The sequence below is a fragment of the Octopus bimaculoides genome, chromosome 24, assembly GCF_046866305.1.
Source record: "Octopus bimaculoides isolate indiv1 chromosome 24, ASM4686630v1, whole genome shotgun sequence".
NCBI classification, from domain to species: domain Eukaryota; kingdom Metazoa; phylum Mollusca; class Cephalopoda; order Octopoda; family Octopodidae; genus Octopus; species Octopus bimaculoides.
In genome coordinates this window covers 30,835,064-30,852,006 of record NC_142951.1, presented here as the reverse complement: position 1 = coordinate 30,852,006, position 16,943 = coordinate 30,835,064, and the positions used below count along the sequence as shown (strand labels likewise).

Below are 16,943 nucleotides of genomic sequence, written 5' to 3'. Positions count from 1 at the left end.
TCCATAACATTTTGAAAAATGATATAATTTCCTTGCAAATATATAAATCAAATTTTTATTTATTTATTCATTTTTTTGGAGCTAATATTTTTTTTCTTTTGAATATTAATATTGTCATTTTGTATAAGTACCAAGAAAATTGAATTAAAGTTATATGTATGCCAGATTTCCTGATGTTACCCATGATGACAAGAACGTTCTTCCTAAGTTTGCTGTTATACGATGTGTAACACTCCCACCCATTCTTTCTACACCCCCCTATAAAGCATGTACCCTCTTTACTAAACTGGAACCATGCCGTAAATTAAATTGTGTAAATTGCTATCCAGTTTCAGAGCATTTAGTTTTGACTTAGTCTTCCAACAACTAGAAATGAAAATCTCATAACTTAGAGAGATGGAAACCTATATGAATAATAAGCTACCTCTAATGTATTTTGATTTCATTTTACTGGTAGAAAGTTGAAAAATATGAAATTTGCTGTTTATTAGTCAGGCATTTTTCTCATTCCACCATCTTCATATTGACAACAACTTCCTAGCTTGAAGACTGATATGGAAATAAATCTGAATTTACTGAATAATTTGGACCACTGTGATGGAGAAGCAAAGAATACACATTTTTGCATAGGGTGCTTATTTGTTTATGTTACTACTGGGTAGCAAAGGGCACCTATTTGTTAATATTACTATTGGGGTAGCCAAGCGGACCGAATTGTTGACAACTATCGATATGTGAAAGGTACATTTTTTGTTGGCAATTTCCTTTGTAGGAGGAACCCGAAACAGAAATCTTAAAACAAGAAGCTGAACATGCTGACCCAGCGTACTGGGAGAAACTATTAAGACACCACTATGAACAGCAACAAGAAGACCTAGCCAGAACCCTAGGTAAGGGTAAAAGAGTTCGAAAACAAGTCAACTATAATGATGCCATGAATGGACAAGATGACGATGCTTGGAAAGACAGCATGTCAGACTTTGATTCAGACTTCAGTGGACCAACAGGTAGATCGATTAATTTGTTAATATCTCCCTCCTCCTCTTTTGAATGATTGTTATCCTACTTTATATGTTTTTGTTGTTGCCCATTCAAATAAACATTACCTGTGAGTGTGTGTGTATATGAATGTATATGTATGATATTATAATGCTTAGACTGGTGTTTAATTTTTTTTTAACACAAATCTTTGTAGTAGTTTCTTTCAGAACACTAAATGACTTGGTTCATTTTCATTTACTTCTTATTAGCCCAAGGGCGGAAGGGAACTTATCAAAACCTATGAATTTAGGAACTCATGTCTGTTTTTATCAAACTTAGATATTGGTGAAGTTTCAACTTCATTGAATTAAAGGATCCCTGTTTTCTCGAAGGGTCTACATTTGTAAATATAGGAATGATGGGGGGGTCAAAAATTGGAAAATTCAAAAGCTTACATTTAAAAAAAGGAGAAAAAAAATCAACAAAACACTCCCCTTTCAAATGTATATTGTTTTAAAAACATTTAATTTGCTTCCTAAATTCCTACTTTTTGTATCTTTTGTGGGGTGGGGTGGGGGAAGAGGCATATGGCTTAGTGATTCAGGTGTTGGGGATCTTTATTGTAAGCTCATGGGTCTGAGCCTTTACTTTTAAATGCTAAAATGAATTTTTACCATTTTCTATAAGATTTCAGTTATGTTGTGTTTTTTTTCTACCTGTTTATACAAATTTATTTCCTGTTTGTTTTGAATCATAATTTAGATATTTATATTTCATAAATGTTATTTATTTTCTTTTTCAATTCATGATGGCCTCTTCCTGATGCCACCTTGTATTCGCGCGTTTACGGTAAGTTATATACAAGTTCAAATGTTACTTCACAGTAAATGAAATTAAATTATTATCTTTAAATAGTGCTTTTTTTTTATGTCTAACTCATTAGAAGTGGTTTACCTGCTTTCTTCTTGGTTCTTTGTTTGTGCATGTCTTATTATATGCTGTGAACGTTACGATATCAATATCTAAGGTAGTGAGCTGGCAGAATCGTTAACATGCTGGACAAGATACTCAGCAGCATATCGTCCGTTTGTGTTCAAACTCTGCTGGAGTTGATTTTGCCTTTCATAGTTTTGGAGTTGATAAAATAAGCACCGGAGTCGATTCGTCTTGGCCTCTCCCTCCCAAAACTGCTGGCCATGTGCCAAAACTTGAAACCAATATTGGGAGCTTCATGATCATACAACTCAATGAGTTTGTATTGTCAGGGTTCTGTTTCAAATCAACAGTAAAAAAAAAGCCATGAGAAACATTTGTCTTTTCGATGTCAATAGAACAGAACCTTTAACATTACTCTCCTTGTTAAGAATCTTCCAGTTACTTGATATCTCAAATGTCTTGAGATTGTTTATGTTGTTTGAGTCAATGTCTCTTCTTAGTAAAAATAAGAAACTCTGACAAGTTTCCACTCTTCTGGTTACTACAACTCCCCCTGCCGCAGACACTGGCAAAGAAGCATCTGTGAATATGTCTTCTGTGATTAATTTACTTGTCTTGTATATTATTTACTTTACTAGTGTATATATGTAGGTATATGTACTCTTGACAAACACATGCTGCGTTTTAGTAAATTTAATAGTGTTTCTCTTGCATCAGTTTCTTGGTGTTTAAAGATTACTTTTATTGATGACTGATGTTAATTTGTGTTTTAATGTACGAGATTAACACTTGATATGGCAATTAGCTAATTATGATTTGAGAGTTTCTTTTGCTGTTGAATACAAAAACTGTGTGTGTTTTTGTGTATTTCTTATGTTTGTCCAAATTTATTTCTTAAATGACAAAACCAGTTGCACTAGAAAAAAAAAAGGGGGCTTTGTTTCATCAGTTACTTGTTTACAGAAGTTACCTTCGCACCCTTTAAAAGTACTTTACCATTATTTAGTAGTGTGTTTGTGTGTGGGGGTTAACTCACAAAACGCTAATTTTCAACGTTTTGATTTTTTTCAGATTATGAAGAAGATGATGATGACTTTGAAGACAAACAAGAATGTAAGTTTTTTATTTTTATCCTATTTTCATAAAACTTGTTTGATTATTTTTAATAAAGTAAGGGATTTCTGTAACCCATTTTGCATCATGCTTATGAGATCAACTCTCTGGCTTTAAAATATTTAATATCATATATTAAAACTGTTACTTTGGCTGTGGAATATTGAAAATTTTTATTGTTTTACTGTATTTTGCGAATATTAATTTTGGTTTTCATACCTGTTAAACTTAATCAACTCCGTTTATTTTTTTTACAGCCCGTAGCAATAGGAAGCGGTCCGGAGTGTCAGACAGGGACAAACCACTGCCACCTTTGTTAGCTCGAGTCAATGGTCAAATAGAAGTATGTAGAACTTAATATTTATTTAGAATATTTTTGCATGAAATTTTATTAACATTTGGTGGTTTGTTTTTATCATGTTATGAAAGGTAGAAGGCATTGCATCCATTACTCTATCTTTTAGAGGTATTCGCAGAGTTGATAGAGCATGAAAAACAATGTCTAATGGTATTTCATTTAGTTTTTAAGTCTTTTGTTCAAATCCCATTAATGTTAATGTCATCTTGCCAGGGTCGATAAAATAAAGGGCCTCATGTAATCGGATTGAGGGTGTTGGCCAATTCCCTCACCCCGAGGTTTCCGGTTTTGTGTCTGAATTTGAAATGACGATATGAAAGGTGGGAGAAATGGGTTGTGGTCATGTCTTTGCTGAGAGTAGTGTAATTGAAGTGAAATGACTTCATCCAAGGTCCAAAATTAGTTTAAAATGTTGCATACTGGCAGTTTTGCAATGGTAATGGATTTTAATATTGAATTTACTAACATTTGACAAAATTGTGGCCGTGTGACTCCTTTGGCGAGTACATTCTGCTATAGCACCAGGCCTACCAAAGTTTTTTGAATGTATTTGGTAGGCAGAAACTGTAAGAAGCCTGTTGTGTGTGTGTGTGTGTGTGTGTGTGTGTGTGTGTGTGTATGTATTGTATGATGGGAGTATGTATATGCCTGTGTTTCCTGGTTTTAACATTATACAAACAGTATCATTCCTTTTGAGTTTTGTTCAAAAACATATCTGGCCTAGGAAGAGGTTGGAGTTGGTGACAGAAAGGTTATAGACGATCTACCTCTGTATTTCAGTCAAATTGTAATGATTAAAAACTGGAAATAATACTTTTGATATTTGGGGGCGGGGAGCAGTAATTATGAAAGTATCATAAAGAAAGAAAATAAGCTGATAAATGTCTGATCTTTTTTTTTTCTTTTTTTTCACGGTTTACTTGTTTGGGTTGTTACAATATGGAACTCTCTTTTACAGGTACTGGGTTTCAATGCGCGTCAACGAAAGGCATTTTTAAATGCAGTAATGAGATACGGAATGCCACCTCAAGATGCTTTTAACTCACAATGGTTAGTTTCTCACTCTTTGTGTTATTTTATTAATAGTTTAATAACTGCTCTTGTTATTTGCAAACACTGGAATCTTCCGTTTTTTTTTTTTTTTTGTTATTCTTAGGCTGGTACGAGATTTAAGAGGTAAATCGGAGAAAGTATTTAGAGCATATGTGTCCCTGTTTATGAGGCATCTTTGTGAACCAGGCGCTGATAATGCGGAAACATTTGCTGATGGTGTCCCTCGCGAAGGTCTATCGAGGCAGCATGTCTTGACTAGAATCGGCATCATGTCCCTTGTCAGAAAAAAGGTAAATATCTAGCTATCCATAATTTTTATGTATACATGTGCACACAATGTTTTGTTAGTTTGGCCACACCAATATCCTTTGGTAGTATGTCATGCCTTTTGGCATATCTTCAGAACTCCTGACAAGTGGGAGGACTGCCCTGGGCTCTGTGTGGTGTGTGTGCTTAGTATGGTGGTAGTCTCTTGTCTGAAAACAACTTGCACAAATTGTTTGTTTGTTTGTTTGTGCTGTACATTAACTCACTCCCTCCATCAAACTATCCTTAACTTGTACAGGTGCATGGTTAACCTATGTCGGGTGTCGAATTGACCATAGAGCAAAGTGAGATGAGGATTTTTGTTCAAATCACAACATCCACACCACCCAGTCAGGGAATGGAAACCGTAGTCACACGATCATGAGTGTAGCACCCTAACTGCTAGGCCATGCACTGAAGCGGTCCTCCCATTTATTGGTTCCTGTCGAACAGTTTAATCAATGCTAACATGGAAAATGGGACATTTAATGGATAGTGATTTGTGTGTGTGTATTTTAAACCTTTCTTTTGCCCTTTTGTGTAAACACAAACTACAGGGTGTCCACAAAGTCTGGGTACATGGGGATTAACACATACTTTAAGAAATGATTATTTCTTATATTTAATTGTTTATATTATGATTTTATGTACTCCATGTACCCAGTCTTTGTGGACACCCTGTATATCTTTTCTCTCTTTCCCTCTTCTGTTCTTATTATGTGTATTTTTTAAACATCTTTCTAGGTTCAAGAATTTGAAGCTATCAATGGCACCCACAGCATGCCTTATATGAAGGCAACTGAGGCGTTAGAGAGAATCAAAAAAGAAAAAGACGCGCCCGCAGCTGGCGCAGATGATGCCAAATCAGAAGACATTGATGTTGATGAAGAGACTAAAGATCAAAGTATTAGTGCATCTGATGTTAAAAAGGAAAACGATGGCAAAGACACTGATAAAACTGAAAAATCCGAGAAAACAGACAAAACAGACAAAACCGACAAAACTGAAAAGACAGAAAAAACTGAAAAGACAGAAATAACTGAAAAGACAGAGAAAACTGAAAAGACAGAGAAAACAGAAACGACAGACAAAACTGATAAACCCGACAAAACCGAAAAACCCGACTCAGTCGATAAACCAGACTCGGTCGATAAGACGGAGAAACCCGAGGAAAGTGAAAAGACAGAGACGACTGACACAACAGAAGAAAGTGATAAAACTGAACAAACAGGAGCTGCTTCTACAGAAAAAGGAGGAGGAGATAAAAGTGATAAAGAGGAAAGCAAGCTGGGTGGTGACAAGGGAAATAAACCTGGGGACAAAGATAATGAGGATATGGATGTAGATAAACCTGAAGAGAAGAAAGATGACAAAGAAAAAGCAGCCACTGAAGAAGCTGGCGAGAAGTCAGAGAAGGTGAGACTTTGTTTCGTTTTTATGCTGGTGACTGGTCTCGGTTATTGAACGGTGACCATTCTGGAGCACTGCCTTTGCAAGTGGGGTGGGGTTGTGTTAATCATTAATCATATTGCCTCTCGTATTCTTGTTTTTTCGTGACAATCTTGAATGTATTGAGTGACTTGGTTAATTTTTCAGAACAGTATTGGTTCTTATTAAGAGGTAAAGTTGTAGGAAATACACACAATGGGCTTCTGCACAGTTTCTCTCTACTAAATTCTACTTAGCAGGCATTGGTCAACCTGAGGTGGCAGTACAGGACATGCCCAAGATGACTTGTAATGGGATTGAACCTGGAACCATGGGGTTACTAAAAAGACTTCTTAACTAAGCAGCTACACCAGTCCCTCTCTCTCTCCCTCTCCCTCTCTCTCTCCCTCTCTCTCTCCCTCTCTCTCTCCCTATCTCTCTCCCTCTCTATCTCCCTCTCTCTCTCTCCCTCTCTCTCCCGCCCTCTCCCCCCCCTCTCTCTCATATATACACACACACATACATATATCTTTTATCCTTTACTTATTTTGGGCATTAGACTGCATCCATACTTTGGGGACACTGACACGCAAAAAACACACTCAAGGAGTTAATCATCCGTATAGCCTTGTTGTTAAACTGACAGCTCTGTATGTAACTTGGGTAGCAGTTTATTCATTGGTGTTAACCTTGGCCCAAACACCTGCTATTTTACAGAAAGAGGTGGCGAGTCCAGAGAGTAAAGACAAAGAGGAAAGCATGCAAATTGATGAACCCATTTCCAAAAAGGAAGAAGAAAGCAATGCTAAAGGCAAAGATGAAGACAAAGAGAAAGACACAAAGATGGAAGTTGATGAAGTTAAAGATCTGAAGTCTGGTAAGATTCTTGTGGTTTAACGTCTTTGTTGTTTGTAGATGATGATGATGATGGTCTTGTGGTGATGTATTTTATAGCTCATGTTAGTTAACTAGTAGGAAAGATTATCTGCCATTGTGTTGTGTGCTGTTTCATGGTTGACTAATTTAAGTGTTCATTCAGATAAACCAATTTTTTCTTAAATCTGGCTTAACTGTCTTAATGCTTTTGATACCATTCTGTTTGAGGTTACCTCTGGCTCTCTGATTTTAAAGTATGCATCTTTAAGTTACATCCTTCATAATTTTAAGTAAGAACCTTGTAAGTTGGATTCTATGTACTGTCTTAATCATCAGAACTTCAAATTCCCGATTATTTTCAAAATTGATTGGAACACAGGTGATGTATTTTAATCATGGAAAAGAAAATGTCCTTAATAATAGTTTATTAGTAGAAGTATTAATAAGAATATTAACCCTTTTGATACCAACCTGCCCAAGACTGCCTGGTTAAATTGAAACATTCCTTCAAAATTTCCAGTCAATTTATATTCCAAGCACTAGCATAATAATGACAAAGTTAATTGACTAAATTCTTTGCTATTTTCAAAATAAAGTGAAACAAAGGCAGTGTATTTGAACAGAAATATGGTAACAAAAAGGTTAATATTATTATCACCTGGATCTTGGCAGACATAGGGCCGAAGAACAGCTAGTCCTCACACAAAGATTGACACCATTTACAATTCTGAAACTCAGATTATGCTGTACTCAATATGATTGCAATTATGTTATAAAGAAAGGTCTAAAAGTTCTTGAGTATATTGTCCTAACATTGTTTTATTAAAAAAATCTGTAAGAATTGTTGGGAATTAGTATTTCATGAAAATATTTTTTGTTGTTGACGTTTTTCTTTTGTTTTAGTATCTGAGTGGAAAACTTAGCTTGGATTATTTTAGATTTAATTTCTATTTCTATTAATTAACAGTCATTGAGATTTAACTTACGTCTTATATTTTTTGGCCAACTGATTAATTTTCTAGCAAAGCTGATAATCAAAAACCCTATCTTGTTCTTAACTTGTGGGTCCACTCTTTCTAAGTTTTATGTTCAGTTTAAAAGCTCTTGATTGAGTATTTTTCTTAAAATAAAATTCACTGCTAAATTCTATGAAATGCTGCATTGCTTACATCATAAAATCTTGCTTCAGTTTTTTTTTTTTTTTTTTTTTATAAAAGGATTTTGATTTGCTCTTTTATTTCAATTGCTTTGCATAACGAAATATTTCCACACCACTGTAATTCTAAAATTACACCATCGTTGCATTAAAAAAAAAAAAATTTGAGGGTCAGAAACTCTGGTTATTAGTACAGTTAGGTTTAGGCATGAAATCTTTTGTACTCTTACCACTGACACAATGAAACCTCCAGTTATCTAGCACTGCTGCTTAGAGGCAGCAGGGCCTAAAGCTTGGTGCATTAGGCTCACGAGAGCTGTCTTGCCAAAAACTGATATAATGCAGTGATGAGATATTAACTGCGGACTCATCAGATGATTGTCTGATGCTTAACAATGGGGCCTTGAGTGGCTCTTGGAAACTAACTTTGTATATGTATTTTTTTCAAAGACAAAGAAAAAACGGGAACTGACACAAAAGAATCAAAGTCTGAAGACAAAGTGGAAACTCTTGATAAAGTGAAAAAAGAAGATAAGGTTAAGGATAAGAAAGAAGGAGAGAAAGCTACAGAAGAAAAAGAAGAAAAGAAGCAAGGTACATTATTCTCTGTTTTAGGAGGTACTGAGGAGTATTGAGATTTGGAGCACAAGGGTAGCAGAGTGCTGCCAACAAGCTAAATAAGAGTTCATTGTTTAGACTTGATTCAGGTTAGAGAAATACAGAAATGTGAATTGAAAACTATTGAGTCTGCAATCCAAAGAGATGGTATATTCCAGATGTAAAGGGGACGGGGTGGGTACGGAAATATCCATTAAAAGTGGTAGAGAGTGTCGGGGAAAGATCTAAGCTAATTTGAATTTTGGAACACAACAGGTATTTGTGTTGTACTCCAGAAAGAATAGTTACCTTGTTTAGGTGATGGGCACTAAGTCTGTTTATGAAAGGTACCTGTCCAGGGAAGATATTCGTATCCAGTCTTCTGTATGTAACAGGAATTAAGTGCTGTGTTGAGGAACTGGTTTCGGAAGTGAATGTTTGGTTGGATTGATTTAGGATAGGGACAAGTGTGAGAAACGTTTTATATACTGTTAGCACCAGTAATATACATAGATTAAAAGAGATGCTTTTCTTTCTTTCTTGATGTATATGCTTGAATTTATGCATACAACTGCATGTGTAGGTCTGTAAAAACCCGATGTATACATGTTCAGGTATAATTCAACAATCCATCTTTTTGTCTGAAGATTATTACTCTCCATATTGTCTTCACCCAACCATTCTCTTGCTAATTGCTTAGACTTCGTTATTTTTCATTTACTTCATCTTCATCACAATCATCCCTCATGCCTGCCAGTGTCTGGTTGCTTTGTTAGATGTCTCTGGCAATTCGGTCTCTTGCTGTCTTGTTCAGTTTCATTTTTGGTTTTGAAAATGTCTCTGTTGATGCTTCTTGTCATTCATCAAGATTCGGCTTATGTTGTTGTTTAACCCAAAGTCACTTTTGAACAAGCAAGACCTACGATAAAGGGCATTCAAGCTGTGATCATTCTATCATTATTGTTCCAGACATAGCATATTGAGGATTGTACAGGGTGTCCCAAAAGTCACTGACGGGATTCAATTTTTGATAACTTCCTTAACTTTACAAATGAATGCAGGAAATTTTGTTCCATGGACTTCGTGGTCAAATACCTGAAATTTTTACTTAGTATATTAATTAAATAACAGAACAGCCAGAAACGCTGCTGTTTTTGTAGTCTGTTGAATTAAGCTTTTTGTGTTCTTAAAAGTCTTTCTCTTATTGCTAGATGAAACTGATGAACAGTCTTCGACACAGTCCCAACCTCCTAAGACCGTTGATCTGAAGAAAGAAGAACAGAATCAAAAGTTTATGTTTAACATTGCTGACGGAGGTTTTACTGAATTGCATACTTTGTGGCAAAATGAACAGAGAGCTTTGCAGCCGGGCAAAGAACATGAGGTTTGGCACAGGCGCCATGATTACTGGTTATTGGCTGGCATTGTTACGTATCCTTTGAAAAATTTATGTATTTCAGCTTCTTTTTCAGTTGGTTGAGTTATTTTTATTATTGCTTTGTATTCTATAGCTCTGTCAATTTTTTTCTTTGGATTTTTTAATAAAACGGAACTTTTAAGGGTGTGGTCTTATCCCTATTGCATTCACTGATGTAAATAAGATCAGTTAGACTTCACCGGTGGGATATGTGTTTAAAAAAAAGAAGCTAGTAGAGTTAACTGGGAAAGTTTCAGATTTCTCCAATGTTAACTTTCTCTACATCGTTTAACATCTGTCTTCCATGCTTGCATGGGTAAGACAGTTGACAGAAACTGGCCAGGTAGAAGACTACCCCGGGCTACCCTGTCTGTTTTGGCAGGGTTTTTAGAGCTGGATGCCCATCCAAGCACCAACCACTCTGCAGAGGGAAATGATATTCTGATGTAATTCATTTCGAGAACAGAAACTCTGTGAGTGTGAACAGGCATAGCTGTGTGGTTGCGTTTGTTTCACAAACCACAGGTTTTCGGGTTCAACTTCACAGCACCTTCTACAAATGTCTTCTAAAGTTTTGGGCCAACCAATCCCTTGTGAAAGGGAGTTTTTATGTCTGGGCAGCTTTAGGGAAGAGGTATGGTAAACAAGATTGAAAAGACTGAAGACACCTTCCCTTTCAGTCAAGCCCTCATCATCTTCAAAGTTGGAGTAGGAAATACCGCCTCCCAGCAAATTTATTAAAAGGTGAATAAGCATGGTCCAGGTGAACAGGCCTGCTTTAAGAGCATATGCTTGTGGATTGGAGAACAACAACTGGGATCTGACACTTGTCTTAGTGTTTAGAGTGACTGGTTTTTGTGGAGGTTTCTTCTACCAGTTGGCCTAGGAATTTTGGGGGAATTTTTTCGTTTTGGCTGTTTCCTTTGTTTATGCATTTTATATAATTTTTTGTTGTATTCTCCTGTTCCATCCCTGATCTTTGTCAACTTTTGTGGTAAAAAAAGCATTATTTATCATCATTGCTTGTCTATTTGCATTGGAGACAGAATTAATCTGAGTATTAGATTAATTATTATTATTATTGAGTATTAGAGTGGTTCACTATTATTACAATAATTACATTGATATTTTAATTAATTTGTTTGGATTGTTTGGTTTTTCTCATTGAATTTCTCCCTTATTTCCAAACTCCCAAATGTTTCCTTAACCTATTGACTTCAGCCATGGATATGGTCGCTGGCAAGATATCCAAAATGACATCCGTTTCCAAATTATCAATGAACCATTCCAAAGTGAACAGGGGAAAGGTAACTTCCTAGAGATCAAGAATAAATTCCTAGCTCGTCGCTTCAAGGTATGTCATTTACAATTGATTAGAATTCATGCTCCCCAATCTGTAAAAATCCCATTTTTAACTTCATTAATGTTGTCACTTCATAAATTCATTGCACCTTTATTGCTCTAATATTGCACTAAACATTTATTTAGAATACCTTTGAATATTTTATCATGAGTGTTTGTGTGTGGAGAGAAAGAGCTGTACTAAGTATTTTAACGTGTATAACTGATACCTCCATACTTCATAAAAATGAGGAGTGGGGAGTTACTTAACTCTTTAGCCTATAAACTGGCTATATCTGGCCTTAACATGTTACCGGTTTTATGTTCTAACCAGTCAGATCCAGCCTATCACTCCTACCCATCAATGCCATTCCAAAAATATAGAATCACATCATCAAAATTTCAAAGCTACAAAATAATGCCATATTAATTTAAAACAATGTGAATGAAAATGCATTGCATTTGATAGAATAATTTGAATGCTAAAAGGCTAAAAATATAAAGGGTTTTTGTGATAAACTGTACAAATATCTTCAAATACTGGGTGCTGCTTTATGTAAATTTTTATTTCGGATGAATAAAGTGTAAAGGATGGCATGGAAGTTGTCTTTATAAATCTTGGCCATTTTATTGTTGGCTGTGACGAAAAGAACAGTGGAATCTAACCAGTATTTCTTCCAGGCTCCTACCACATCTGGAGTTACACTCCTAAAAAATCAGCTGGGCTGTTAGAGCATCAGGCCAAAATACCTCAATATTTCTTCTGCTTCTTTGCACTCTGAGTTCGAATCCTGCTGAGGGTTAGCTTTACCTTTCGTCCTTTTGGGGCTTGATAGAAAGTACTGATCCTGAGCATTGGATTGGCCGCACTTTTTAAAAATGTTTATTGTTTTATTGTTAGCAAAGGAACCCAGTTGCAGAGTGCATCTAACACATTCTTTTGTTATATACAGCTGCTGGAGCAAGCTTTAGTGATTGAGGAACAGCTAAGAAGAGCAGCTTACCTTAACTTAACGCAAGATCCTAACCATCCTGCTATGGCACTTAATGCCAGGTTTGTATCTTACTCTTTTATCTTTCTCTCTATTTCTTCTGTTCTTTTTCTGTTTCTCCTTTTCTCTCACCACCTTTCTACCTTTCTCTCTCTCTCTCTCTTCTTTTTGATGTACATACACAACACACAATCTTGCTATTTATAGATCTGTCTGTCTATACACGTGTATGTGTATATAGAACTACATGTATTTGTGTGTATATATGTTAAAACAAAAAGTTAAATTCTGGTCATAGTTACCAAAAGTTTCGTATCCACGAAAGCCACAGCCTTGTGGACATTGTGATGGCTCAGTGGTTAGAGCATTGAGCATACGATCGTAGAGTTGTGAATTCGATTCCTGGACCGAGCTGCATGTTGTGTTCTTGAGCAAGACACTTGCTCCAGTTCACTCAGCTGTAGAAATGAGTTGCGATGTCACTGGTGCCAAGCTGTATCAGCCCCTTTGCCTTTCCCTTGGACAACATCAGTGGCATGGAGAGGGGAGGCTGGTATGCATGGGCGACTGCTTGTCTTCCATAAACAACCTTGCCCAGACTTGTGCCTGGGAGGGTAACTTTCTAGGTGCAATCCCATGGTCATTCATGACCGAAGGGGGTCTCAAAAATGTATTTATACATATGGGGGTGTGATATAACTGTGTGTGTGTGTGTGTGTATATATGTATATATATATATATACTATATTTTGATATTTATACATTTTTATTTTTCCTAGGTTTGCTGAATTAGAATGCTTGGCAGAAAGTCACCAGCATTTGTCTAAAGAATCTTTGGCTGGAAACAAACCAGCTAATGCTGTCCTACACAAAGGTATTTCTTTGCTACACATTTATTTCCATTTCCATTTCAATTTAACATCTAATGTCATTGTGATACTCTTCTAATCCCATTTTTGTAACCTTTCAACTGGAGAATTAAATTTCATGGTCATTCCAATAAAAATGTTGAATATCTATCAAAAAAAAAAAAAGGATTAGAAAATAAAAAAAATATAGTTTCAAACATGACATTCCTTAACAAAAGATAGATTGATACATATATAAAACTGTTTACCTTAGTTAAGGGTAATGCAGTTTTGAGTGCATAGGCACAAGCGTGGCTGTGTGGGTAGAAGCTTGCTCCGCAACCACATGGTTCTGGGTTCAGTCCCACTGCGTGGCACCTTGTGCAAGTGTCTTCTACTATAACTTCAGACCAACCAAAGCCTTGTTAGTGGATTTGGTTGATAAGAACTGAAAGGAGCCAGTTCTGTGTGTCTTTTTGTCCCCTGCTACTGCTTGACAACTGGTGTTGGTGTGGTCAAGTCACTATAACTTAGCAGTTCAGCAAAAACACACAAATAGAATAAGCACCAGAGTTAACAAAAAATAAGTACTGGGGTTGGTTCATTTGAATTTAAAAAAAATTCAAGCCGGTGGAGGATAAACAACATCCATATGACGGATTGCCACACAGTTTCTGTCTACAAAATACCCTCACAAGGTGTTGGTTGGCTTGTGGCTGTAGAAGACACCCAAGGTGCCAGCCTAGTAGGACCCAACCCAAAACCACTGTGGTTACAAAATAAGCTTTTTAACCAGACAACCATGCCTTGCAGAAAATTTTAAAAAATTTTTTCTCAGTTGTGAAACAAAACTTAAGCTTTTTTGGCACAAAATTTTTACTGATATTTTACAAATAATTTTTCTTAAATTCTAGTAAAAACGAAAAAAAAAAAAAAAAAAACCATCGCTATTTCTTTCTATTTTCAGTTCTCAATCAGCTCGAAGAATTACTCAGTGATATGAAACAAGATGTTAGCCGTTTACCTGCCACCCTGGCCCGCATACCTCCTGTGACACAGAGGCTCCAAATGTCTGAACGCAACATCTTAAACCGTCTTGTCAATCCTGGACAGACAACCACTACCGCTCCACCATCAGCACCTCCTACAATACCACCTCAGCAGAGCCCTGCTGCTACACCAACGCCTACGTCGGCTGTATCAGCCCAATCCTCACCTCAAGCATCACCCTTCATGAACACTTCCAACTTCTCATCTCCATATTCAAGCAGTGTGCCACCCTATCGACCACAGTATGGTATGCCTCCACAGGGTAGGTAACAACTTGTGTGACGTTCCAAGCACAAACCCAGTGTACCTTTCCCTTTTGTTTCCCCTCGCTATTCTTTATAATGCCCTCCTCTCCTGGAGCGTAGATACTAAAGAGGGGGGAATAACAGAAAGGTCACATTTTGCTTTTTACTACCATTCTCATTGTATCAAGCTCAGCATTAATCATCCAGCACAAACTTGTAAATTTTCAACTGTGGGTTCATACATACAATTTATAATTACATGATTATTTTAATTAGAAACATCTCAACAATTAAATTTTCTAAGCCATTCATAATGGAAATTTTTGTTTTTATATATTGAGACTTTGAACTGGGAAAATACAGTTTTCCTGAATGAAAATTTGCATGTTGGTAAAGACTTTGTTACATATATATCTATATATAGTATGAAGAGTCTTTAGCTTACCATATTTGGAATTTTGCCCCTTTCCCCTGACTAAAATGATGCTGATCTTACACAGCAGTCGAGAGGAACTGTTGGAAACTGACAGTTTTGCTTACATCCAAAAGCATCTTTTCATATTTTTGTTATTTGTAATTTCAGGACTAGCATGTGATACTATTTCTACGGTGGAATAGTTTCCAGAGATTCTTAGTCAAATAAATGCTATGTTCAAAGTAGAAATTTTGCATTAGATCCACAAAGAATATTTGACAGCTAAAAAAAAAGAATCTAATTGGCTATTGTCATTATATAATGACAAAATTTAAATAACCCACTGTTTAAAGTGACCCAAACCTGTAAACTCTGTCTTTCCACTTAGATTTCAAATCATCTTTTGCTTTCTGCTTTTTTTTTTATTACATAATTTTTTTTTTAGTTTTCTTTACAGGATTTTCTAGTATGTGATATTATTAAGTTAATTATTCTAATTTAAATTAAATCTTGTATGATTTGAAGAAAGCCTTTTCCACTCCTCTGTGTGGTTGGAACATGAATTTGTTGTGTAAACCAACCAAAAGACATCAGTAGTTTTCTCTCTTCTAAATACTGCTATAGTAACATCACCACCACCACCACTACTACTACTACTTTTACTACTATCACCACTACTACCACCACCACCACCACCATCATCATCCAACTTTCAAATAGTGTTTCATTTATTTTAACACTCCACTGTCTTGATCAGTTGGGACATTTGTTTGATAAATAAAATTTTAAAAAAATATTTACCAACTTTTAAAATAAACCTTAAATCATCTAAAAAAAGACACTGGCCTATGTTTTTAATGGTGCCTGACACCGTAAACTATATTTTTAGAACTGTTTAAATCTGTTTCAGTAAAATGGACCAAAGGAGCTGCCCCCCACCCCAACTTTACCGCTTCCTTTTATTATCTATTTTTTTTGTCTCCTCTTTCTTTCTCCTCCATTGCATTGCTAAAAGGTCCTTGACAATTCTTGTGTTTCTCACAAAAGGGCTCTTTGTAAGTGAGATTTTGTCAACCATTAAAGCATCTTTAACTACAGGAAATCTTTGTATCTTTTTTTTTCTTTCTTTTTCCCTTTTTATGTAATGAAAATTTTGTGGAATGTCCATTTTTGATCCCTTTTATGTGTGTGGCAGATGTGAATGTATGTATGCACATTTTATTTTATATATATATATATATATATATATATATATATATATATATATATATATATGTGTATATATATAATATAAACTGCTGTGAAAGAACGTGGTTTTTGTTGTCTGGTATTTTTATTGGTTTTTTTTTTTTGTTCCCCCACCTTTGCTTAGTTAATTAACTCTTGTTGCATGCTTGGCTGTATGTATATATATAGTTGGGGGCAGGAGTTTACATTATGGCAATGGAAAGTGAATAATAATAATAATAATTGCTTTTATATTACACATTATTATTTATGTTGCTGTTTCTGTTATTTCATTGTTTTGTTCTTGGCTTTCTCCCTTCAACCCCCCCTTCATTTTTTCTCCTCCTCCTCCTTGCACTTCTTTTAGTCGTCCATAAGCGACAGACAAAAGAATTTTTCAGCACCATTTTCCAAAAATGAAAATGGAAAAAAAAAAAAAAAAAAAGAGAAGAAAAAAAAATGAAGCAACGAAAAATAAAATGGAAATGGTAAAGATGGTTAAATGTCCGGCTAAATACTTTTAACAGTGTTTAGTTTTGTCCTGCTTGGTTTCAAATTCAGACTTCACCAAAGTCAAAACATTCCCTTGCGCTCATCGAGGGCC

The 16,943-nt window shown here is 35.7% G+C and overlaps 1 protein-coding gene across 50 annotated transcripts in view; it reads left to right on the top strand.

Moving 5' to 3' along the window:
* The window catches only part of LOC106871687 (ATP-dependent chromatin remodeler CHD5), a 98,990-nt gene that overhangs the window by 68,225 nt on the left and 13,822 nt on the right, over nt 1-16,943 (top strand). For 26 of the 50 annotated variants that reach the window (XM_089340828.1, XM_089340809.1, XM_089340826.1 and 23 more), the window contains 13 exons: nt 773-1,007; nt 3,001-3,030; nt 3,288-3,373; nt 4,347-4,438; nt 4,545-4,731; nt 5,492-6,163; nt 6,893-7,052; nt 8,658-8,801; nt 10,016-10,235; nt 11,443-11,575; nt 12,516-12,616; nt 13,334-13,428; nt 14,370-14,714. In XM_089340828.1, the coding sequence (XP_089196954.1) occupies nt 773-1,007; nt 3,001-3,030; nt 3,288-3,373; nt 4,347-4,438; nt 4,545-4,731; nt 5,492-6,163; nt 6,893-7,052; nt 8,658-8,801; nt 10,016-10,235; nt 11,443-11,575; nt 12,516-12,616; nt 13,334-13,428; nt 14,370-14,714 (2,500 nt within the window). Of the gene's footprint in view, nt 1-772; nt 1,008-2,997; nt 3,031-3,287; nt 3,374-4,346; nt 4,439-4,544; nt 4,732-5,491; nt 6,164-6,892; nt 7,053-8,657; nt 8,802-10,015; nt 10,236-11,442; nt 11,576-12,515; nt 12,617-13,333; nt 13,429-14,369; nt 16,215-16,943 lie in introns of those variants that run through there. The other 24 variants (XM_089340833.1, XM_089340827.1, XM_089340808.1 and 21 more) reach the window with 4 other exon arrangements.